The sequence below is a fragment of the Xiphias gladius genome, chromosome 8 (genome assembly GCF_016859285.1).
Source record: "Xiphias gladius isolate SHS-SW01 ecotype Sanya breed wild chromosome 8, ASM1685928v1, whole genome shotgun sequence".
In the NCBI taxonomy this organism is placed as follows: domain Eukaryota; kingdom Metazoa; phylum Chordata; class Actinopteri; order Istiophoriformes; family Xiphiidae; genus Xiphias; species Xiphias gladius.
Window position 1 is genome coordinate 8,798,231 of NC_053407.1, and position 26,348 is coordinate 8,824,578.

At 38.4% G+C, this 26,348-nt stretch overlaps 1 protein-coding gene across 14 annotated transcripts in view; it reads left to right on the forward strand.

Annotated features, from left to right (window-relative positions):
* The window catches only part of cdh13 (cadherin 13, H-cadherin (heart)), a 333,542-nt gene that overhangs the window by 178,138 nt on the left and 129,056 nt on the right, over positions 1-26,348 (forward strand). For all 14 annotated transcript variants that reach the window (XM_040134174.1, XM_040134183.1, XM_040134177.1 and 11 more), the window contains one exon: positions 22,367-22,545. In XM_040134174.1, coding sequence (XP_039990108.1) covers positions 22,367-22,545 — 179 coding nt within the window. The remainder of the gene's footprint in view (positions 1-22,366; positions 22,546-26,348) is intronic.

Genomic DNA, 26,348 nt, shown 5'->3' on the forward strand with positions numbered 1-26,348 from the left:
TTATCAAAATGGGGTCTTATCTCTGCCTCTGTAAAGGTTGTTTAGATTTTCTGCTTAGCAAAGAAAATGGGTCTATCGTGTTCTTCAGAAGCAAAAATCTAAATTTACTACAGAGAAGTGGTGCAGCAATTCATGAATGTCAAAACAACATTCTGTATTTGTAAACACAGACAATGAATTGCGAGTTATCAGTTGTAAACCTGTAAGTTACCATGTTTATTTAATTACAGAAATGAAACAGCCAAGAAGAATAGAGAGGAACAAGTAAATCATGCCTTTTATTATCTGTAAAGATTCTCAGTCATCCAGATGGTGGTTATTCTAGAAGAATTGACTTCTCATCCAAGAGACTTCTTCATTTGAAGCCTCTTGAGAGGTGAAACGTCTTCAAGTATCTACAGTCAATTCCAGTTGCACTTGGTTCAACTCTTCTTGGACGTGCCTTATATTCCATAAAAAGTCAATGTTGTGGAGCACTGTTGATAGAAATGACATGCAAGGAAACAGAGAGAAACAGAGAAGCCAGATTCTGGTTCTTCAGTATATTCTGCACTACACTGTACACCAGACTCCCACCTACCAATGGTATTGCATCAGTGCAGCTATTTCAAAAAAGTGGCAAATCAGAGAAAAAGGAACTAAAAAAGACTATATATGCCTTGGGGGCAATGTGTTTCAGACAAAACAAAGAAGATTGCAAAGAGTTCCATGCTCCATACTATAATACAGCTTATGAATGCCAATGTTTATGTTGTAGGGAAGTTTCTGAGATAAGCAGAGTTAGGGATTTGGCTTTTACCCTTTTTTCCTTTTCTTATGTGGAGGACACTGTCTAAGACCCCACTGTCCAAGTGTGCATCACTCTGATGTCCAGTAACAGACAATGACCCCTGTTCCTCAGTTTCACTCATGGATTACAGTTGAAAATGTGCACAATCCCATTTGTTGCTACAAATTTACCCCAGTCTCTGTGGGCTCTGTGGCTGTGCAGCATCTATCACCCATCACTGTCAGCCTGAGCCTCTCCAGCCTGGCTGCCTATCCATGTGACTTTCCTGCAGTGCTGCTATTTAACTCCAGTTCTTTCTTGCCTCCACTGCAATGTGTTGTTGTCCAAATGGCTCAAGTGTGGACTGTGGAAAAAGTAATCCTGTGCATTACATTGCCGACAGTGTCTCCTCTCTGTCTGGAGTTATCTGATAGCAACATCTTCATTAACCGAATAATATGCTTGGCCATTAGCCTGTCTATTTATATAACAAAACAGTCTGGAAAAAGAAACAGCCATCCACTTGCGTGAAGCTAGCTACATCACTCTTCCGGTACTGGAGATCATAATTTGGCATTCACATTTCGGCAAATAAATACATAAATGTGAGCAACATTGTAATTCAGTTCTGAAATTCAAAATTGCAGGCAGTCACGTGATACCTACTTCCTACCTGAAAAGTATGGTCTGTGTTGTTTTGTGGTGTCACTTTCATTTAACTCCTCATTAATCCTCAGGTATTGTAAAGACAAGGATGTTCAACACTGCTGCTTTATTTTTGCACATCGTCGCCTTCATTTGTTGTTTACATGACGTTGACTTTATGATTGCCAAAGCTGCATTGCAGTGTCAAAAGTTGTTTGACTTTGATGTTTTGTGTGTGTGTGTGTGTGTGTGTGTGTGTGCATATCCTTGATTGTTTGTGGTTTTTAGAGGGCAACTGATAAAAGTCCTCTTTCCTAGTAATGCTTCATATTGCAGCAATCATATGTGAAACAAAACCACTTGGTTAAAGTTAGGGAATATCACAATAAAAAAAAACACAAACATTTATTCTAGGATTGCAACAGGATCTGAACTTTGGTCTCCCCCATTAAAGTCGGTTTACTACAAAACACCACCCTCCACACCCCTTACTACGTGTTGTTAAATATAGACCCATCCACCATCTTATTTGGGTGTTGTGCCCTGTAGCAGCACCGGCAATACTGAGGTGGCAAGATGAAACTGCATGCGCTTACTAACGATGAAAGCGACGTCTGGGTTGATCACAGTCAGCAATCACTCCTCATGACATATAGGTAGCCTTTGTGAATGTGGAAGTTATTTATTCTTAAACATTAGTGAGAAAAGTTTTGTCCAGCCACAATATGGATGTGAAACTGTTGTGTATTTGCTTGCGTACTTAAATACAATCTATAATAGATACTATAATTCTACAAACTTTAATCCATGATTTCTTGCATTTCATTTAATAAAAGAATCTGGAACACATAAATCTGTAAAAGTGGAATTTTGCCTGAGCGACATATGCAGAGTGTGGTTGGCAAGAAATTAGCTGCACACAGCAGACACACCAGTCTGTAGCGGTCCCTAGTCGGTCCATTGTCAGCATGCTGCTCTGAATGTAAAACATGAGTATTTGATGGAAATGTATTAAAGTGATTTAATTGAGGAGAGGCTTGTGGATTTTGCTCTTTATTTTTTTCCAAAGTTTAAGTTTTATTGTTGAAGTAGCTGATGACAGCACAGAACAGTATGGTTTTGTTGATTTTGTATAGGAAACGCCAAGTCGTCTATTGAATCTAGACAAGGTATGTTAAAAACTTTTTGAAGTGTTTTAGATTATGAACTTATTTCAGTGGAATCTGATGACTACTGTCTATTTTTAAAATCTAACAGATTCTACAGGAACTCTTTGGAGCTTTTATTTATTTATTATTTTTGCAAAAGGAATTAGAGTCCTGTGCTATTTAGTACTGAGAAGGTGTTGATTCTCAGTGGGATCAGCAGCATAAAAAATATCATATGTCTTAGTGTCACAAAAAAAATTTCTTCAAGGAGCCTTAAGAATATATATACTGTATATTCTTAGAGCTCTTTGAGGTAATATTTGAGAATGTACCATACACCGATCAGCAACAACATTATGATAATAGACCTCTGTTTGTCTGTTTCTCTTCATTCATCATTCATTGAGTGCGATGGAATTTAAGTTTTGTGTGAGAGTCCTGCTCTAAATAAACTTTTTCAAATGTAAATTGATTCAGCTATTTCCCACACACTTCAAAGACTCCTTATATCATTGCATTGTTCTTTTCTGACGCACAGGGATACATAAAGCATTTTGTATCATACAGCACTTTCTAGCTGAGAGCAATACCTTGATTTGAAGAAATCAAAGCATCCATCGAACAATGTGGTATGTCTTTGACAAGTTAAAGTTCAGATTGAGAAATTTCTGCCCTTACTCACAATCTCTAGCCGTCTTTTTTTTAAACATTTGTCAACATGTTTCATATTTCTTATGTTCCCACAACTATATCCTGAAAGGAAAATATTTATAGAAATTGGATTCATATTTGTAACCTCTTTGGTTAAATGTAATGGTTCTGCCCCTTTTATATTGCTCTTTAAGTTATTTAACTCTCTTCTCTTTTCCAATCTGTGTCTCTCTCTGTTTCATGCTGTTTTTCTTAGCAGCCATGTTTATATCAATGCATGTGGCATATGAAGCAAGTATTAAAAATGCAGGGTGGAAATGACATATTATATGAAACCATATATTAACAAAACGTTATTCTCACTTGAGGTGACTTCAAAACTTCTGATTTACAGAATGTTTAATGGACAGACATTTGCTTAACATGCAACCAAAAACTCAAATGAGTAATCAGCTGTCACTGTAAAATAGTTTCTGCACTGTATGAAATATGGCCAATACTACTTAAAGCACTCTATGGCTAAATTGTGATAGTCATAATAATGTTTGAAACAGCTGTTGTGGCTTTTATGCATAACCCCCCATCAACCCATAAACTTAGGTGAGGATCTCAGTGCACTGAGCCTTGCCTCTGACGAAGGGTAATTCATTTAAACAATAAACTGTACTTTAAATAAATAATGAACTTTTTCATTGTAATGTGGATATACATTATAATACGAGTTCATGAGCAGAAACCTGCTGACAGTCTTGATTGTCCTTATTTATTTATTCCTGTTTTATTAAAGTCCCCCTGCACTGAAAAAATGTATTTTGCTAATTGTTCATTCCCTCGGATGTTTTATCTTCACTTTGTAGAATGATGTATGTGCAGAGTTTGACACTAGAAGGATGTTTTAACATCTGCTGAAGGATAAAAGTTTCTCTGCGCTCAACTTAAAGGTGCTATATGGAAGTTTTTATATGTCGCCGAATGTAGTGTAGGAGCAGGTGGTGGTGATGGTCACTTGCCAAGAGCTTCAGCCATCATTGTGTTTACAATACAAGATGTTGTTATACCTCTGAGCAGCACTACTTCTTCAGGGCAGCCTAGACACTAAGTGACTCACTATCGGAAAGTGACGAGACGGGCCAGCTGGCTTGGGGTTAGCTAGAGAGCATGCTAACTTCAGTAGAAGAAAAGCAGTGATAGACATACAAGCAAAACAATAGTTAACATTGACGTTGGTTTCAACTGCTGAGGCAGCTTTTGGCGAATAAAGGAATGAAGTTTGATTTCCACTCGCAATGTTTCTTGCGAGTTGAGCATCTGTTAAAACATCTGTTAATGCTAACACTATGTACTATGTATGCTATGTAGCAATAGCAGAACTTACATATAGCTCCTTTAAATCTCAGTTTAAGACGTACATGTGCGAGCAGGATTTCACAACTAGTTTGGCAGCCAATCCTGGAAATTTGTAAGCTCCAGGTCACACACACTTTTCAGTGAAGTAGGAGTCTGGATTTTTCAAGAAGAGAGAATGAGTAGATGTAATTTTAAAATTTTAAGAATTGTTAACAAGTTAATAATTTTTTTCTGGAAAAAACATATCAGAACACAAGTTATTATTCAAAGTTGGGTATTTTTATGTCGCAAAATATGTCTTTTTTATCCAAGAAGAGTTGAATCGAGGGCAGCTGGATTTGGTTGTAGTTACTTGACGATGTTTCACCTCTCCTCGAGGAGGCTTTTTCAGTTCTAACTGTTCAGTTCTGACTCCTACACCCATCCAATGAAGGAGGCTTCTCTTTCACTCAAGGGGGCTATTTGTGTTAAAGTAGAGAAACCAACTCTCAACAGAGGAAGTGTCTACGACACCACTTATTCCCACCTACAATGCTGTCCTTTCATCCCTTCCCGGGAGATTTCGCAAACATTCACACTTGGTTTCATGTTACTCTAACGACTGTCGCTCACACTTGGCATTGTGTGACTCCAAAAACTTCAGTGACTGTTGTTTACACTTGGCCTCAGGTGTCTCCAATAACTGTCGTTACAACAGCAAGGAGCATAAATGAACCAAGTGACAACAATGGCCTTGATTACAACTCCACAGAAGTTGAGAACTGAAGAAGCCTCTTGGGTGGGAGATGAAAGTCCAGTTGCCCTTGATTCAACTCTTCTTGGATAACCATGACCTGGATGACTGAGAATCTTCACAGACATGCCTTTTCTATCTTTAAATAAAATACAAACAACAGTGGTGAAGAAGATGTAAGAAAGAAAGAGGACATAATAAGTGGCACTTTTTTCCCCCTCTTCTTTTGTATAATAAAGTTGGAGTACCTAGTACCAAGTACAGTACTGCAAGATATCTTTTGTTTCAGGTTCTACAAAGCATGCTTGTTTTTTTATACACAGGAGTGTAAAAAGTATTTTCTTTCTAATAGCCTGCTATATCGACCTTGTGTCACTGTCAGAGAACTGTCTTCCAACATTCTGTAAAGCAGCAAACTCATTGAAAACTGTGAATGGTCATGATCATAGCCCCCAAGTCAAGGACAAACAAATGGTGGAGCACAAGCAATCTGTTACTTTTACCCTGCAACTATTCGTGTAAGTGCTCAAAAGAGTGAAGAAGACAAACAGATCCAGGGACACGAAACATTGGACTGTGAATTTGAGTAATGGACTCCGTATGATGGGCATCATCAAGTTTTGATTGTTTTGATGTCATTGATTGCATTGCTACATGACATAAATCAGGAACCACGTGTGAACAAGATATTGTTCAAACAGACACTCGATTCATTACTTTATCCTACACTCAGAAAGTCGTCGATTGTGGCTCTCTCTTTTAAAGTTTGCTGTTAATTAAAATAGACTGATCCGTTCAGAGTGTACTCGTATTTTGTCCGTGTACTATAAAAGTTTTGTTCTTCTGCAGCTTCATTTTGTTTGTGCATTTCCAACCTTGAACATTTGTTCTCTTCTGAATCTTTGTTGGCTATTGAAAAGATTAAGACTACTAAAGTTTATTACTTAGTTTTAATAAATGCTTAGATCTGAGGGCAGTAAGATCCAAGACCAAGACGTGTATTTGGGGTGAAAAACAACACTGTAAGATCCACGCTTCTTCAAGATGTTTTCTCTACTCTGCTCAGTACAATATATTTTCTGAATTGGACTTGATAGTGGTATTATGTCACTGCTCCGCTGTTGGTTTCCTTTTTCTCCTTTGCCTTATCATCCCCTGTAGAGCTGTAACCCTCTTATATAGTGTGTCTGTTCAACTGACAACATCATTCCCCTCCATGCATAATCTGCTCTCTGTCCCTATCTCTTTCTCTCAGACACACACACACAATTCAGATAATTTTTCATTTTTGATACAACCCTTTACTTTATTGAATATTAGTAATATGTTTAATTATGTTCATGAAATAGAATGCTTGAAATGTGACACCCAGGTTTCTCATGCCCGTTGTTGGTGGTGCTAGATGAAGAGGCGATTTCGATGTTGATATTGTGATTGAGAGATTGATTGGCTCGGACGACTAAGAGTTCAGTCTTAGAAAGATTTAGTTGAAGTTGACGTTCCCTCATCCATTGGGATATGTCTGAGAGACAGGCTGAGACCGTGGGGTCACTGGGCAGGAATGATAGGAATAGTTGGGTGTCGATAGCAGGATGCGGTGGTTCGTGTGGAAGGCTGTTGATAGGTCCAGCAAGATATGGACCGAGGATTGAGCTGCAACTCTGGCTGCTCTTAGGGCTTCTGTCACAGACAGCAGAGCTGTTTCAGTGGAGTGGCAACTCTTAAAGCCTGACTGACTGATTTGGGTCAAAGCAGGCGTTCTGTGCGATAAGAATGTAATTAAGAAAAAAACGGTAGATAGTTCTCAACTTGAGTAGGATCGAGTGAAGGCATTTTGAGCAGAGGTGTTAACCGAGCCTGTTTGAATGCAGATGGAGATGTTCCAGAAGCCAGTGAAGCATTTATTACATGTGTGATAGTTGGCTCAATGGTGTGAAATATGGCTTGGAGAAGATTGGTAGGCATGGGGTCCGGTGAACATGTAGTAGGATGGCTACCAGTCAGGAGTTTTGATACCTCGCTCTTGGTGAGAGGGATGAATCAGAGAAGTATTCCCTATCAACCTGGGGAGACAGAGAGGGACATGAAGTAGGACTGCTACATGTTATGCTTTTTGGTGCCTTGCATTCCGCTAGGGGGCTGAGTGGAGGAGTTGGTGAGCCACTGACCGTAGGAGGCATAGTAGGGTATGTGAGCAGAGAAGGATTGCTATATATTTGGCTTGCTGGTACACTGCCCTCGGTGAGAGGGGTGACCATGGAGAGTGATGTGTCTCAGACTGATTGTCTCAGAGTGGTTCAGAGAATTGGCCGCCTTTTAAGGTAAGAAGGAGGCAAAGATACCAGCTGACAGGTTTGTGTCTGGTTGAAGAGGTGGAGAATTGAGAAGTGCTGTAGACTCCTAGTCTTATATTACAGTAAGATGAAAATGAGCTTTCAGCTCTTGCTTCTGACCATGTATTTCTTTTTTACCTCCCAAACCTGGCGGGGAATTGAAGTTATAGTATCTTAGCAGTTATTTTTAGAAATAAACCCAATTCAACTGCAGCATCAATGGTAACTCTTCAGACAATTAAGGCAGGAATCTTTTTCTTGCTGTATTATCTATAATCAGCATTTTCTTTCATGTTCTTTCATTCAGAAATCATGGCTAATGGTCAGTGCACATCAAAGGAATTTCCTAAGAATGGAGCAACCTATAATTTAACAAACAAGACCCCTCTTTGTACCTATACAGTAGCTTTGGCACTATGACTCGCTCCAATCCCTGCAGCCCTCTCCCAACTTCTTCCTATCCCTGGAGTCAAATGACTGCATGGAACATAATTGTTAATCTTACATATCCAGAGGAGATGTGCAATAATGTAATATAATTTATCTATACAGCTACAGTGTATCTTCCCATTCTGCATTACAGTTTTAGGTTTATGGAAGCAAAGCAGTCCACAAAGAAGCCAATATATATAGTGCATGTTGACATGTCCAGTAACACAGACTTGTGACATGTTGTGCATTTTCTGACCTATATGCATGCATGTGTCTGTGTGACTGCATGTTGTTCATTTTTGTACCTTTGTTGGGAGGAAAGAGACCATAGGACAGTACAGGTATAACATAAAGATGTATAACAATAATGAGACTAATAATAAAACCAATAATTATAATAACAGGGTGAATAATAATAATACTAATAAAACTAAATATAATAATAGTTGAAAATCATAATAATTGAAGCAGTGGGCGTTGAGCAGGATCATGGGTGCAGTAGGTGGTTTGCAGTCACAGATCCAGACCCTCTAGCACGATGGGCAGAGAGGAGAGAGACGAAAAAGCACAAAACTACAGGAGAGAGAAGAAGTCAACTTAGTAACGAGCATTGATGCCATATTAATGAGTACAGATTGAGAGGAAGAGGAGGAGAGAGGAGTCGGTGCATCATGGGAAGTCTTCCAGCAGTCAAGGCCTATAGCAGCATAACTAGGGGGTGGTTCAAGCCAAGCCTGAGCCAGCCCTAACCGAAGCTTTATCAAAAAGGAAGGTTTTAAGCCTACTCTTAAATGTGGAGAGGGTGTATGTCTCCCGGACTCAAACTGGGAGATGGTTCCACTGTAGAGGAGCCTGCTAACTGAAGGCTCTGTCTCCCATTCTACTTTTGGAGACTCTATGAACCACAAGCAATCCTGTGTTGTGCGAGCGCAGTTTTGTGTGTTTTAGCAGGTGGATATGACACTGCGGGTAGGGTGAATCGAACTGCAGATGTTCCTCCTCCAGCAGTTACAGACCCTGTTCAGACTGCCCTGTCTGCTGGGAGCCAGCAGGGCCACGGACCAGTGGCTGCTGCACTCATAGTTCAGCGCTCAGTCAGACAGACATCTCTTTATACGCAAACACATTCACTTACAATACAAATTTACATTACTGTGCTTGTGAGGGATATCATCAGTTACATTTACTCAGTGGTTGCCTAGTCTAATACTGTACATACAGAGTAGCCACTGTGATCTGTCAGAAAAACATTGTACTTTCTGTCTCTCTTTGGAAAGATGAACATGGGTAAAAACAAAAAAAAAGAGAAATTCAACAAAACCATTACCAAGAATGACACAGTATAACAAAAAGTAAAATAATTCATTAAGTAATTCTCAAATTATTTCTTTGTTATAATTTTTATAATCTTTCTATTATGGATCTTAAAAGGAGATGAGGTACTGCATGCATTATTTCAGCCTCTTTTAAAGTGCTCCCTAAAGTTTTTCCCTGTCCATAAAAAGATGATTCTTTTAAATACAGAAATATGAGAAGACACACACACACACTGATATGCACATATACTTGGTGCATTGTACTGTATGTAGACATAGTCATAAACTATAGTTATTTGATGTATAATTTTTATTCTTACTCCCATATGTATTCAGTTTGTTTTAGACTTTGCTATTGTGGTTTTAGATTAAGAAATATGCAGCATGTGGTTTGTTTATTGAGGAAACCCTCCGAATTAAAATCATAAACGAAAACTTAAACTGAGTGTGTCTCCTCAGGTTGCACTGGTATCAAGTATTCTTTCAAAGCTATAGGTCTTTAGCAACATTTCATTAACTTTTGCTTCATCTGTTGTTTTGATGTGGTATAACCGGTTAAAGGCTTTAAACATTCATTTAAATCTAACTGTCTCCAATGCCTCTGGATCAGATAACTTTTATAGCAGATAGGTTAAAGATATATTATGCAAGATTTTCCTAAAAAAAAAACAATGTATAGACTTATACAAAAGCAGTCCCTCTCAATCATTACTTATACCCCAATAGCATTGTGTTGGTGTATTTATCTGCAGACACCCTGCCCTCTGCCTGTAATTTCGTATTTTCTCCTTATTTTGTTGTGTTCGGGATGTTTCTGGACTGTAACTTTTGGGCAGTGGGTGTATAGCCCCCAGCCAATAACAGGGCTGTGTCATGGATGGATAAAGAGCTGCAAGTCTGTGTGTCCGACTGAGGGCAAGGCTGGGCTACACACACACACACACACACACACACACACACACAGAGTGGCCTGCGCTACCATGTGCTACGGCTGCACTCACTCAAAATCAGCAATACAGCACCTTCCCGCAGGGTCGTGCAGAGGTTTTGCCATGGTTTTTCTCTGCTTTAGAACGTAACTGCTCAGAAAATAACATTTTATTTCTCTCATTCACTGCTTCATTCTTGCCAACACTGCTTCCTGTCTTCATTCAGTCTCTAGCTCACTCAACCACTGCTCGCTCTCTCTCTCTCTCTCGCTCATTGAGCCGAGGAGGAGGGGCCAACTTTGAATGGTGCGTTTACAAACAGCAATCAACAAATCCCGCAAAGCATACCTCAAACTAAGAAGAAACAAACATTATATTAGACAACTCAGTATAATCTCATTAACTGATCAGCAGCTGGTTGACTAATCTACTAGCAGGCTTAAGCAGAGGTCAGTGTTGTCAACTGGCTGCTAAACTCTCTCAAGGTTACGCTATGAAATAAATGGAAAATGTACTTTGAACACATCTTTCCCATGATTAGCACCAAATTAGTGCTACTTCCTAGCATTACTGTTCGTGTCTCTGAAACTTTTGCCGGAGATACGAACACCATCAGATTTCATTTAGGTTGAAATCTGTTGTCTGTGAGGGCCATAGCATATGATTAACCTAATTTTTTATAATCCTCAAACCCTGCAGTGACTCCTCATGTGTGACGAAGCATTTATTCATATTTGTTTCTGCACTCATTTATTTGGATTTTTTCCTTTAATTTGTCACACCTCTGTACATTTATGGTTTAATAAAAAGCATAATGATGAATGATTGGCCACCTTAATTGCATGGTATAAAACAGGAACAAGTGGCTATTTAGATTTTAGGATGATAAATTACCAAAAGAAGTGTGAAAATATAATGGATAAAAGCCAAGAGGTGTGACTTATAGGGAGTTGGGGGTGAAAGTATGAAATACTCCACCTGCATTTTGCTAGGCTAAAATGAAATCATTCCTCACTTTCTGCATATCTACCATTGTCTGTAATCTGTCTCCTAGTAGTACTTCCTGCATTAAATCCTGTGTGAGAGGTTGTGATCTTTCATTCAAATAGCTCTCCAGGGTCTTGCATTTTAATGAGTTACCTTGAGCCTTCAGTCCATATTCCTTAGTGTAGTTAAGAGGGAAGTCTCCCCTTACGATTCAACCTTGGCAAAGAAACTTACCCTTAAAGCCAAGTGTGGGAGGGGAGGGGACACAGACAGTGCAATACATATTTAGGACACACCAAATACTTTTTTAGCAAGGCACTATGAAATAGCTAATGGGAATGTGAATTTGTACCCTGCTTCCTGGCCAAGGCGTGTTGGATAAGCAGTAATAGAAAATGGACAGATGGGTAGTAAAGCGGTGCAAATGAAGTCATAACTTGTGTTTTTCATATACTACCCACTCTATTTCAAAAATACCCACCAGCTAAAAATGGAGATAGTATATGCCATTTTCCCCCACCTCTCCCAGTGGAGACATCCTCTCTCCTCCAGTGTCTCTGTCAGTTTCTGTGGAGATCGCCTTTTTGCACCTAGCCATTATTTCGTTAGTGTAGCTTTTGCTGGCTAAGCATGCTGAGCAGCATCAGACATGATCTGCTGTCTAATTGTGCACACAACAAGATGATTAATGAAGCTTAAGAAAACGAAAGCAATATTCTGTCACTTCTGTGCCTCCTCTGATTAATGACTTGTTTTTTGAAATGATCTTCTGGGGAGGTGCATTAAAAGCATGAAACATTTGGACATGTCTGGTGACATCACAGCAACAGGGTAATTAAATTTTCTTTGATGATTATGGGGTCTTGTGGTGTGGCTGCTGAAGTTTTCCCTTAATCAATACACAATAACAAATGCCAAGTTGTTATGAGTTTGCTGATTACTGTTGCAACTGTGTATTTTGCGCAGCCGAATCAACAGCTTTGATGAATTCTGAAAATACCACATTGCATTGACACTCACCCACTTCTTTTCTCCATCTTTGTTTCTTTTCAATTTGAACAGCTGTCCATCCTGTTTTCTCCCATTTTCATCTTTTAACTTTCATCTCTTTAGATGCTTTTTTTTTTTTTTTTTACATCATTTTCCTCTTTCTATATCTCTTTACTGCAACTTAGAACAGTTGTTTGATAACTAATTAGGTTCTCCAGTTCTTCTCCTCTTCTGTCTTGCCATTTCTATTTTCTGTTCTTGCCTTAGTTCGTTCCTTTTTCCTCCTGTCACATCTAGTTGACTTTTCTCTCCTCTCTCCTCCTCTCTGTTTGGGGTCATGAGAGGAGGTAGTTCATCTGGTCATTATACTCTGTGGACTGTCTGCCAGCCTCAGAGTCGGACATTTGACTCCACCATGGGACCTGTAGCATTCAGCGGGAGAGGAGGGGATATGCAGATGTGCAAATACAGGAGAGAGTGAAATCAGCTGAAGACCTGATTAAAATCCCAAATTACCTAGAATAGAAATAATATAGATAATGGTAATACAGGAATACAGGCAAGCTTTACATCTAATGTAATAGTTCTGAATGGTGTACTAGAGCTTGATGGCTAAGTGATTGGGGTTTGCACTTTCAGTTACTATGTCTGCGCAGCTTCCCTCTTAAAATACAAAGATCTGCGGCTCAAGTAGTATGAATTACACTAAATTGCCCAAAAGCATTGTCTGTATAGACAGAGCTTACGTCTAGCCCCTTGTGACTATGAATTGAAATAAGCTGTTTAAAATAATTAGTGGAATAATGAATGCTTGTTTAGCCTAAACATGTATAAATGGAATTACTGGAGGCATTACTACAGGCAAGGTGAAAATTCAGCACAAAACAAAAAATGCAGATAATACATGTATGGCCTTTGGCAGTTCACTCAACATTTTTGGGGACCATTAAGTAAAAAACAAGTACGAAAACTATTTTAATGCACTTTTTAAATGTCGTGGACCTTATATGGACTTTTTATATCAGAAATCATCAGTAGTATAATAAACAATTTTGTACAAGTAGCTAAATTGTGTTTAAATTAACAATGCTCACTGAAGTCCCTAGAGTTGCCCTTAGGTGTTGTCATTGCAGTTTCTGCTGAGCTACTGTCTGAAAAAGTGCATTGTGGAGTTTTATTCACATAAATACACTTTTCCATGTAGACTTTGACCCACTGACCTCATGCATGCAAACGTATAAACATTATAAGCTCATGTGTCTCAAAAATACATGAATACATAATTGGAATATAAAAGCCTGGTATTTAGGGTATTCATTCTGATTCCTCTTTTGCATATGCTCCTTCTGCTGCTGTCTTTTTTTTATGCAAAAGGCTTAATACAATTCATTTTGTTTTTCAATTATCAAGTTAAAATGATGATTTCGTTACCCAGCTTTGATTGTCTTTGTGTAGACTGGAGTTGTTTGTCAGGTTCCTCTGTTTATTAACTTGTGTGTTATTTATTTATTTTCTCATTAGTCATTGATTTACATTCTCATTAGCAATGGTGTCATTGATATGCCGTGATGGAAGCAATAATTGTCCTTCTGTCAGTCATTTTCTTGAAACTGTGCATTAGCACAACCCCTAGCACAAATGTGTCTGTATATCCATCTACAGTATAATATAGCATCATCATTTCATAAATACAATATCTTACCTTACCCTTCAATCCATTACCACAGTTTACATATCACAGTGATTTTTTTTTCTCCTCATAAGCTGCTGAATGTCTGTATTTTGTTCTTCTTTTCTTTGTTGATTACATTGGGTTGTATCCAGCATACATTGTTTATTATCTAGCTTTTGCCAGTGGTCCAGCTGTGGCCTGAGCAGACACTGGCTGAAAAGATAGAATGGAGAAACTGCATTGTGAAGGAGGCAGAAAGGGCAGCTGGACTGTATTTCACTTGACTGTCAGCTCAGGGCTCATCATCTCATATTTAGTTTCTGTGCAGCAGAGCCCCACAACAGCTTTCCATATCTCTGGCTTCAGCCGCCGCTATTATTGCATCTGAACTAATTTATTTAGAAAAGTTTTACGACTAGCTGAATGGTAAAACTTTTGGCAAAACAAAAGTTACTTCACTTCCGAGTTGTAAATAAAGAAAAATCAACATTTATGTTGCAAATGAAAAAATATCAAAAAAAGAATCAAGTTGCAAATCAATCGGGGTAGAATGTAAAGAGATGTACATGCAAGACAGACAGTGTACCAGAATGCACTGGAATACTGTTTCTGGGGTAAAGGCTGGGAGAGAATGACTTTATAGTAAACTGTTTTGACCGTATCAATTTATTTGAGTAAATTTCCTGTCTAGCTGTTTTACAGAATTGTCTGCATAAAACAATTTTCACTGTAAGTTCTTGTGTTGAACTTAACTGACCCCTGCCTACAACCCGTAGAGCCCGAGGGAAGGTCACCACAAGTCAGTTCAATGGTAAAACTGTTGAAACCCCTGATGTAGGGTGTTTTTAAGGAAAAAAAGGTCTATATTGTACTAATGTAACACGAGAAAGGCACTATTATAGATGGATCTTTAGTTGAAATTTTGGGGGGTAATAAAAATTGTGCAAGTAACAGGTAATTTCTCCAAATTAGTTTTCCCAGGTAGTGTTTCCCTCCAACACACATGGAAATGAGAGCGTCAAAACAGACCAGTGTAGACTAATACACAGCTATGTGCACATAAAATTACTGTCCTCCTACTGAGCTGTCTGAAAAAGTTTAAAACCAAAAACCATTATTCAGTTAACATGTCACATTGTTTTCCATGTCATGGTAGTGCTGGGATAGGTTTCTTGACAGATATTGAACATCTAGTAGATTAATTCTGCTCCTCTAATAATCTTTGTTATTACTTAAGTGGTGGTTACAGAAAAACGTGTATTGATTTTTAAGCCAACATACACTATATACAGCTTTACATTCAAATTAAGTCATAGAGCTGAAGTAATGATATTCAATTTTGTTAAGGTATATACTGTATTTTTTTTATCTTTTTAAATGGTTAACATGTAGTTTTGAATTTATTTTTAGTTATATCATAAAAAAGTCACAGTATTCCTAAAATAAAGTTAATGCCTTAACAAATGGAACGTGTTAGCTGAAAAAAACAACAGTATATTTATTACTCACTGCCTAGGTTTTCATATACTTTATAAGAGGCTTTTAAATTTCTGTGTTTATATTGCCCAATCTTGAGAAGGAGCCACTGTGTTTACCAAGTGTCCAGAGTTTTTAACCTGTTCAACAGAAGACCCTCTGGAGATTTTTTTTGGTACAGTCAGGATAGTGCAGAAGGATGGCAGTGTGTGAAACAGACAGGCAACCAGGCAGGTAAGCAGGCCAACAGGTGGAGTCTACTTGAATAAATAAGCTGGCAAACAGGCAGTGAAAGTGCTCATAGTGCCTTAAGAAATAACGGCATGCAAATCAGTTTAATGGGCTACAGGAATATACCAAATATATGTGCTCAGACAGGTCAGGAACTGCAGTGAGGAGCAGACGTACATACAGATATACCAGACCTGAGACAGACATAAATTACAGTATTTTTTTTTTATCATTTCATCATCAAACAAACATTCAAACATTAAAAGACAGGATGCACAAAAAATGTATCTTTTCCAAACTACCATTAAATGAGATAAGAAAGTGCCCACATTGTGACCTTCGCCCTATGTCGATGTTTACACAAACAAAAGATCAGAAAGTCAGAAAAATAAGTCACAGATTTGCAGACTACTTCTACAGAAGACTCATAACAGCCATATTCGACTTCAATCATGAAGTAATTTTATCTAAAAAAAAAAATCTCATCTTCAGAATCATCTATTTGAAATGACAAGTTTAACAAAAGACACAGAGGCAAGCAGAGAGGCCAGCATCCATGACTGAAGAAAAGTGTAGTGGCAACAATAGGCAACTAAATAATGTACAGTTAGAGCACGATGCATCATTCAGTCAAATAGATAGTGTCGCTCCTGAAAGCTGCTTCACCAATATACCAGTACTACTTTTAAACTATGATCTTTATACTTTATAAAGATGGCTGCATGTATTTACAGCTGAATAGGAAACAGAAATTTTAGAAGTGAGTTGGAATAAATAGCTGTTCAAACAATGAAAACCACATAAGCATATGCAACTTTTGTGAATCCTCTCTTGAACAGTTGTTTCATCAACAATATATTTTGATGAAAAGCGCTATAAATCTCCTTTTGTTGACTGATCAAACAGTAGTCATTTTCTTTATTTTAATGTCTGTCCCTGTTTATGTTAACCTCTGGCATCAGAACTGGGCTGTAGATGAGAAGTAAAAAAAAAAAAAAAAAATCTCTTTTCTTAACTACTTTTCCTTGACCTTGATGGAAATCGTCATGCGGAGAATGCATAAGGACTTAGGAAAAGACTGCCGCAGTGCTAACAGAATCCGACTGCAGTTATACTAAGCTACATAATTATGCATATGCGACGGAGGATGTTATTGACCTGGGTTTGCCATGGTGAAACTACAACGTTCCAAGGATGGACTAAAGAAAACACATCTTAGATACTTCGCCCTAAGCATTTTTACCATGTTGTTTAATGCAGGCTATATGAACTTTATTACAAAGGATGGAATTAAAATAAAAGAGGAACCTAGGCTACCAGTCACAAAATTATTATGATTGTATGAAAATAATTGTTAAATTTATGCAAAATAAGCATCACATGTTAGGCCTACAAATCTACTACTGTACATATCATTCTTAAGTATCATACATCACTTTTTCTTGAAACACAGACATAGGGGCCAAAACAGTGTTTTTACTTTAATACTTTTTAATACATTTTGTGCAAACACTTGTGTACTTTTACTCAAGTATTATTTTTCATGCATTGCTGGTACATTTTTTTTTTTTTTTTTGGTACTTTAGTAAAGGATCTGAATTCTTCTCCTACCACTGAGTTTATATATAGCTGAACAGATGATCCAGTTTAACCCTTGCCTTAATAAAGGAATTGTAATGTTCATATTTCTCCTTTGGGTATAACGTTGTCTAAAGATAATAAGTAACGGTAACTTACATGGTGAGTTGTCGGTCGTGATCGTTTGTTTTCGTGAACAGCCAAATGATGTATCACTTTAAATGAAAGTCAAGTGTATCCTATGCTGAAGGAGATAACATCGGAAGCATTGAAGCTCCTTTCTTTAGCATTTACAGAATTCGACCAGCTCTTATCATTGCTACCACTTACTTCTGGTTCATTTCATTCAGTTAGAAACCTTCCTAAGCAAAAAGGACTATTTGATCGTAGCCCTGGTTTTGGTTTTCATCTGTTTGTCCTAATTACTAGAAAGATTTCTGAAAAATATTTTGCCAGATTAAAGTGAAAATAAGCATTAGACCAGTGACATGTAACCTTTTTTCCCTGGGACGCTTTAAAGTAATCCAAACTGTACTCGTTACCCCATCATCACTGCTTGCATATATCTACAAGTTGAAAGCAGATAAGACAAACAATCAAAGGGAATTATTTTTGTTAAACCTAGCTCAAATTAGCATTAGGAATACAAAGTGGTGCTGTCAAAATTGGCCAGAAATGACGTTCAGTTATACCTTCTAACAAAACCACATAGGTTTGAATCTTTAAAAATAGCTATTTTTGTAGATTTTGTCGATAAGAGGGCAAACAAATATGAGAGACATAACTACTTGGGTGCATATTTTGGAGATATGCAATCAGGTTGATAGTGCTGGAATGGTAGACTAACTGTAGCGTACATAGCTTTCGTACAACTTTAACTTGAGGTTCCACAATTTTGCTGTCTACTAACCAAAATCCAAAGTATTTTCAAACAGGGGTTTTTAGATTGCTCAGCGTGCATTGACTTTCTCTGTGGCTGAGTCTGGTTGTGAACTCAATTGAATTATTCGCTCATTTCAGCTTGACCTACATTTCATTTTTAATCAGTGAGAGTGACGTATGAGTCCTGTCCGTAATGCAGTGCATTCAGTGCAGCGACACATGCGAACTCAAGAACTTGCAAGGCAGACAAGCGTGTTAGTGCTGCTCACAGTCAAAAATCTTTTCTTTATTATTTGTTTGTTTTTTCTATCATTCCATTATACAATCAAATTTAGAATATTCATTTGCAGTCCTTTAAAAAAGTACTGCGTCTTTGCGCAGTTTTTCAAATTAACAGAGTATTCACTAAGGATATACGTAAATGAGCCCAGCTGCAGTTGAGCTGATTTGAGAGATCTGCCTCTGAAGAAATACAACTTAGCAGACGGCCACTAAGGGGAGAAGTAAGGTTGAATTTTGTAAAAAAAAAAAAAAAAAAAAAAAAAATGCTGGCATGAGTTTGGTATGGAACGGAGAGCTCCAGTAAAAATGACTTTATATGCATGTTTTAAAGCCCCTGAAAATTTTGTTTTAAATTTTGAAGTATTTATAACATTGGGAATTCGTAAATAAATAAACAATCAAAGTTAAAGTTTGGGAAAAAATCATCCAAGTAAAAATAATATTAATTAGGAGTTTGTGTGCTGCAGTATTCATTGCTGCTGTCACTGAACTGTTTCAATTTAAGTTCTTACTGAAGACAAACCAATCAATTTAGATTACTGACACAGTTTCCCCATGCTGCAGTCGTCAGTTGAGGGGCAATATTTAAAATTCCTTCCTAATTACAACATTAGTGTCCGAAAATACAAACTGAATTATTCCAAACGCACAATTTTTAACATTTTCATTTGAGGTTTGTACTTTTCCTTATGCTACTCTCTTGCTTTTTAAGCATCATTTTTTTTCTCTCAATGTGTCCCTTTCTCTCTCTCTCACCTTGTGATTTTCTCTGGTACCACATCTTCACTGCCTTCTGCTTCTTATGAATATGTACTTGTAATTCATAATCATGTATCTCAGCAGTTTTGGTAAGGGATAAGATGATTGATCTTTGAACTTCCTTTGATCTCATTCCCACCTGAGAATATCAGGGGTCAGATCCTGGTCTTTTTCAGGCATTTGAGTCTGATTAATATAAATTCCATTTCAGGTTTGAAATATCCATTGTACATGGTGAATAATTTAAATGGAAACACCAATCACTCACTGCATATCACATGCAGATACACTCTGACACATAGGCAGTGTATGTGTGCACTGAACAACCAGTGGAATCAAACGCATGCTAGCATCACATTTACTCTTTTCTCTATCATGTCTATGTGCTCTTGCTTCATCTTGGCTTTTCACAATGTGCCCAGTTCCCTGGTGGCACCCACAGATCTGCCTGCCCCCACTGATTTCCCTTGGTGTTTGAGAAAGATATAGGAGTTAGCAGTAGGTAACAGCACCATGTCCCACCAGCCTGTGGGATGAAATCAGTCCACAACATGTATATCTGTGTATGCTTTCTTTTTTTGTGTCAATTGTTGTCTTTTCATGTGTGAATTGGTGATGTTTTATTTCATAGGCCCATTCTCTATTTATTTTCTCTTTTTTTTTTTTTTTTGGTAGGCTAGCACACATATGTACGACTCATTATACAGTAACTTGATAGACATGCATCTCACAGTCTTTACAGACTCTCTCTGCTGTCTCCATGTTCATTGTATCACTTCTGTCTTCATCCAGTCTCAGCTGGTGTATTCCAGCAACACAGCAGATGGATCCCAGTGATAGCCATCCCTAATGGCAGTCCTGCACATTCACATCTATCCCATCATATAACCATCCAATGGAGTTAAGATTAATTGAGCCTTGGCTCATGCCAGAGGATGAGGCTGATAAGAGAAGGCAATGACTCTTCACCAAGGCCACCTGCAGGATATGATTTTATGATTTTATGATTAAACTCAACGGACATCAGTTTTATCAGTTATACCCATCCACATTGTCCCATTACAGAATGCTAGTTGTTTATCATGTTAGCTGATTGTTGCTGATGCCTGTGATGTTGTCCGGACTGACAAGTGCTTACTAGTTACATGATACTCATGTGTGAGTAGAATTAAGGTATCTGATGAAGACAGTGACGACTGAGAGGGTCAGCTTGACTCTGATATCAGATCAAACGTAATATGATTGTGTTGCATTCAAGAGACCTCAGTTTGCCAGTGAGATGAGACGATAATTCACTGAGGTCTGTTCAAGATAACCAATTTAGTCATCGTTTTTAACATTTTAATTTGCTGCCGATTTGTGTGTCTCTGTGCAAAACTGTGTGTGCATACATGTGTGTTTGTGTACGCGCTCACTGAGTCATCTCTAGCAGTGTCGCTTTCGAGATTTGAAGTGGAACAGAGTATAGGTAATGAAGGAGATGGGACTGTGTAATTATTCTGCACAGAAAGGATTACAGGTTTACTTAACCATTAATGGTTCACCTTGAAGTGCAAATGGCAAGGGGATAAAACCCACACCTCTCTGCTCCTCATTACATTCAACTGGACTAAAGACGTTTGCTTCTAAGCCAGTGTTATTTAATGTAGACTTAACAGTACTTTGCCAGACTACTCAAATAAGACAAAAAGGGATACAGGAAAATGTGCAGAGTATTAAGTAGAAACATGAAGAGAGATTGATGTTTATGAGCAATGCTACGCAGTGCTGGTATTTGGTACTTAGGAGAAAGTTTTGTTAAGTATGTGGGTCAAATAAGATTCACTCAGTGTTTCTGCTAGAAAACTTATGACTTAAACTTCAGTCGGTTTAGTAATTTTAGAGAAGAAACATCCAGTTTTATGTGAGGTGACTCATTCAGGGTTTTGATAAAATAAAATAAATGCTTCGCAGGTGTTGTCTGCTCCCATATTGATAAAAAACTGAAAGCAGAAGCAGAATGGGCTCATCATCCACCATGATTAGTTGTCATTTTAGAATTATAGTTTATTTTTGCAACAAAGATCCACTGTTTGTAGAAAAAAAAAAAAAAAAAAAAGACAACCCCATCATTTAAATACATCACTTACAATTCCATGTACACAAAATGATCAGTCCTAAATTTTTGCCAGACATCCCCATTTATCAAGTATCCATCTGTGTCCCAGTGTCTGACTGCAAGCTGATGAAAGCAAAAACATGAGGCTCTGGATGGAGATCCAGTTTATAGAGTCTTCTGCCTGCACTGGAGAAATGGAAAACATTACTCAGTAGAGGCACGACCTAACATGGACTGTGTGTTTATGTTAGAGTGTGTGTGTGTGTGTGTGTGTGTGCGTGTGCGTGTGAGAGTGCACGCATGAAAGCACATATCCATGCATTTGTGTGTGTACATTTGGATTACAGTGGATTGAGTGTGTGTCCTGCTGAATCGGTGTGAGTGTATCTCAATACTGACAAGCGACAGAGATTGAGGGTTGAGGGTGTGCCAAGGATTGCCTCCTATTTCAGCTCAGCTGCAGCAGGCAGAACTTCCATTTTTGTTCCCATTACCAACTAAAATGCACCCTGCTGTTAGAGCTGACATGAGGGCGAAAACACATTAATAGTAAAGGCTAACTTTTTAAGTGGCTGTCTGGGCAGCAGTAGTTTGAAATTGCACTTTTTCAGACATCTGCTACCATGAGTGCTCTAATTTTAGAACTCCAAACACAATACATATTGCATGAAATACATAAGAGATACCATGTAGATGACAAGTTAATCTCATTGAGATGGGCTGGCTGAACAGACATATAGAGAGTGTGCAAAATAAATTGTGGTAGCATGAACATATATTCCGTAATTATTGGAATCTGGGATATTGGAAATCTTCAACATTTGCATAGATTTAACAGGAGTCTATTTACCTGTTTCATATACTGAGATTTTTTTCGGAAGCTTTTTCCTCTGATATTTTGGTGATACAGTACAAATGCAACTATTAAGACATTTAATGGAACCTAATCTGTTTTGCTAATAAGTCATTGATCTTCAGAGTAAAAAAGTAACGCCTGCTCTACCTTTTAAAACTGTTTTATTCTTGCAAAATATTTATTTATGACTGGCATTTTGCTCCCTCTGAGTCTGGGTTCAGACTCAAACCTCTCCTTCACTGTCTTCTCCAGGAACTACAGTGATGAGAATGACGGCATTTGACGCAGATGACCCCTCCACAGATAATGCCGCGTTGCGCTACAACATCGTCAGGCAGTCACCAGACAAACCGTCCCCGAACATGTTTTACATCGATGCAGAAAAAGGCGACATCGTCACCGTCATCTCCCCCACATTACTTGACAGAGAGGTGGGTTAACTTGGCAAACGTGTGTGTGTGTGTGTGTGTGTGTGTGTGTGTGTGTGTGTGTGTGTGTGTGTGTGTGTGTGTGTGTGTGTGTGTGTGTGTGTGTGTGTGTGTGTGTGTGTGTGTGTGTGTGTGTGTGTGTGTGTGTGTGTAGCGCTGAGTGATGGTCTTTTCTCAAGGGGAAAAGAGTGAGTTTTTCCTGGACAGGTTCAAGCCTTATACTTGTCACTGGATTTTCTGATATGCAGCTCGTTGTTCATCTTCTTTTTCCCAACGTCACAAATGCTGCCAGTAAGCGGAGTGAAGAAAATGTGTGTATGTACTGTATGAGTGTGAGTTGTATGCCACCTATATGTGTTTGTGTGTGTCTTTGTGAGAATGAGCGCTGGTGCGTTCCAGCAAGCAGGCACAGAAGCCAGATGAGCGTCTCTCCATTTCCCCGTCTAACTGGAGCGAGACAACAGGATGATTGCTTTTTCAGCAGGGTGACGAATGCCAGAACATCGATTGGGTTCGCTGGTGGAAGAGGAATATTAGCCGTTGTCAGACACTTAGCGCATAGTTTAATTGAGGTGATACACACTCATCCGCCAGCTCTGGTGGTGTCCAACAAGGCTGTCTGAAAACCTCCCATCCGGAACCGCTGGAATCATGGCAGCTAACTGCCCTGATGAGCCACTCCCCAAGCTACAGTAAACTGTTTAATAGAGGCGTAATTGAAATGAGATGTAATCAATGCAGTGAGCACTGTTAGTGCTGGTTTTGTGAGGTGATTCAGAGACTGAATCATTGGAGGGATGTATGTTGGTTATTGTGCTTTATCCACTGTAATAGAAAAGTGGGACTTCTGAAGCTTCTCACTTCCAGGAAATTACAAAATATTTTCTCCATGAAGAGAAAAAAAACTATAGAGGCACTCCTCCTCTTGTCTGCAGCCAGGATTTATTATAACCACTAACAGGCTGGGGTTTGAATATGCAGTTGAATGCCTTTGAAGAAGTCACAAAGCCTTGTGGCCTTAATGAATCTCTGAAAAAAGCAGATTCTTCTTTCATTTTATTCTCTGTAGGTGATAAACTCTTGAAGTTATTAGCAATTCCTTCACACTTGCAAAGAACTCAGACCCAAGTCAGTTGTCTCTCTATGTCAGCAGAATCAAATTGGAGTCACGCTTGATTATTTCACTTACACTGTTGATTTAATGAACCCCTTAGGTGGTGGCCACACTGGGTTTGTCCAAACAAACTATTTTCAGTGATTTTTTTCTCTGGGAGCTGCCTGGACAGGGCTGATCACGCACCTGGTCCTGTCAGATTTGTATCTGTTTAAACATATACAGATGGGAAGATTTTTGTTATTATCTGTTTAACCTGCATGGGTGCAGGCTCTACTTATTGCAGTGTATGTTTCCATAGAAAAGGATTATAAAAGCATTAGAAACAAAATGGTGATGACTTTAGTTTTTCCAGTTATATCCACTTTTTTCCATGAAGTATCGTTGCTGTGACAAAGGCCTTATTGGGTATCTGTATTTTCCACTTATTTGTGTTCTACAAGACCTCATGGAACGCAAATCTTTATATCAATAATGTCTATTTTGAACGATCAGTAGGACTGCCCCTTATAACTTTTTAGCCCCTTTAACTCAAATGAAAGAATGAATAGAACACCATGTTGTTTAAGTGTTCTCTTTAATATTTCAAGCAGTGAGTCTGTCACAAGATGAAGTGGTTTCTCAGTCAATCAAATCTCTTTTATTTCAAATGCCATCAAAACAAATGATGTAAAATAATTTATGGTGTTTTTCTTTACTACTAAACAGCCAGCCGCTATGACTAATCCATCTCTGCAATAGTAGCCTGCTTTTGGTATTAACATGATTGCAGATATGGCGACCTAAAAGCGGCAGAGGCCTGAAGCACATTGTATGATTGTCTTTTTGTTGTATCCATAAGTATCTTAGCCCCCCCATCCCGATGCTGCCATAATTTATTATTTTGCTGGATTTTTTAAAAACGTCCTCAGGAAAAAAAACAAAGTGAGACTTTTTCAAAACTACAGTAAGCCAGCAGAGTTAGATGGAAGAGCAGAAGGCACAAGTTTTAAACTCTCCTCCTCTAGGTCTGGAAAGATTTAAGCCCAGCCAGTTCAGTACATTCTCATAAATATGGCTCCTGCATGACATCCACTTATTCCATGCCATCCAGAGTATAGTTTGTTAAGACAGCATGTCCAAGATATGTGTGCCGTAGATGTGTGACAGAGTTTTACAGAGAAGAGAAGAAGACAGAAAAGGTGAGAGATGGCCAAACTTTGCCCCTCCGTTCTACATATTCCTCAGACATAATTCAGGTGGAGCTCTAAATGTATTTGAATAGATACCTCACCTGCCCTGGGTAAGCAGAAAGCAATCTGGAGAAAATTGGAAAATCAGTTTTGTCATATTGAAATCAGTTTGATTTTCCCTCTAGTGCTTTTCTCTGAGGCGTAAAATTCTGTCTTGATATGCACTTTTATTCCGCGGCTGTGTTTTATTCCTCACTTTACTTTAGACACATCTCCCCTCACTGTCATATATTATTCTGACACACGGCGCTGTTGGATCAATGGCAGGGTATAATTTTTGACAGCTAATATTGCTATTGTGGCCATTTTCTGACAGGACAGTAGACTGTTAATATCTTTCACTGGATACATATGGAAATCGCTCTTAATCATCAGAATGCTGTTAGATGAAATCAGTCCACAAAAATGTTCATCTTTTTCTATTTTTTTAGAAGAACCGAAAGTTTCTCCTTTTGAACTGAGGATGTACAATGTGCTAACACATACAAACACTTACTGCACACACTGAACTGGAATTATTTAACTTTTTTGCACATGTAGATGAATGTTAAATTGGATCAGAAAAGTCAATATAGGAACAAAGGGTTTCTAGTCTTTAACTTATTGTTTCTGATTATGGTGCTACATCACCTTTCTGTTTTGAAAGATGTAGGTGAATTATGTTTTGTGAGAATTAATCACTCTATACTCAAATTAATAAATCAGCTGTTCGGAGAAAACAAAACATTATCAAAGACGATAGATCAGATCTCCTCATGTAATTTATTTGTAACATGTAACAAGCATGAGTCACCAAATGAACACATGTATACAAAATATGTTCTGTGGTCTTTTCATTCATATATTCGGATTCATACAGTCTTCTGAGGCATGATGAATATCAATTTCACAGTTCACACAGAGATATGTGCACACAGTCAGGGAGAAAGATGTGGTAAATTTCCCTTGATGCAGAGATGAGTAGGGGATGCTCTGAGAGGTAATAACACAGTAAATAAGAAGACTGCAAGGGTAATGCTAAGGTTATTGGCTTGAACTTTATGCAGAATATACATATTTGAAGTTACAGTACAGTGATAGTGATCTTATTTCCTAGACATGCTTACAGACACAGGCATCCGGCTCTGCCACACACACAAACACACACACACACACACACACACACACACACACACACACACACACACACACACACCAATCATTGTAATCTGTTTTAGCCTATGGAGTGTCCGTGTGCACACAAGCTGTAACCTGAAAGGACAGACTGCTAATGGCAGTGTGACTTTCTGACTCTCTAATGCTCTCTAGCCAATCTGGGAGCTGTCACTGGTAAGGTTGGCCAATCGATGGAGTCGGCCGACCCCTCCATTCCCCTCCATGTTCTACAAAGGTGAATTACATGGAGATAAAATGGATGTCTGTGTGTGTGTGTATGTGTGGTGGAAATGTGAGTTTTGTGT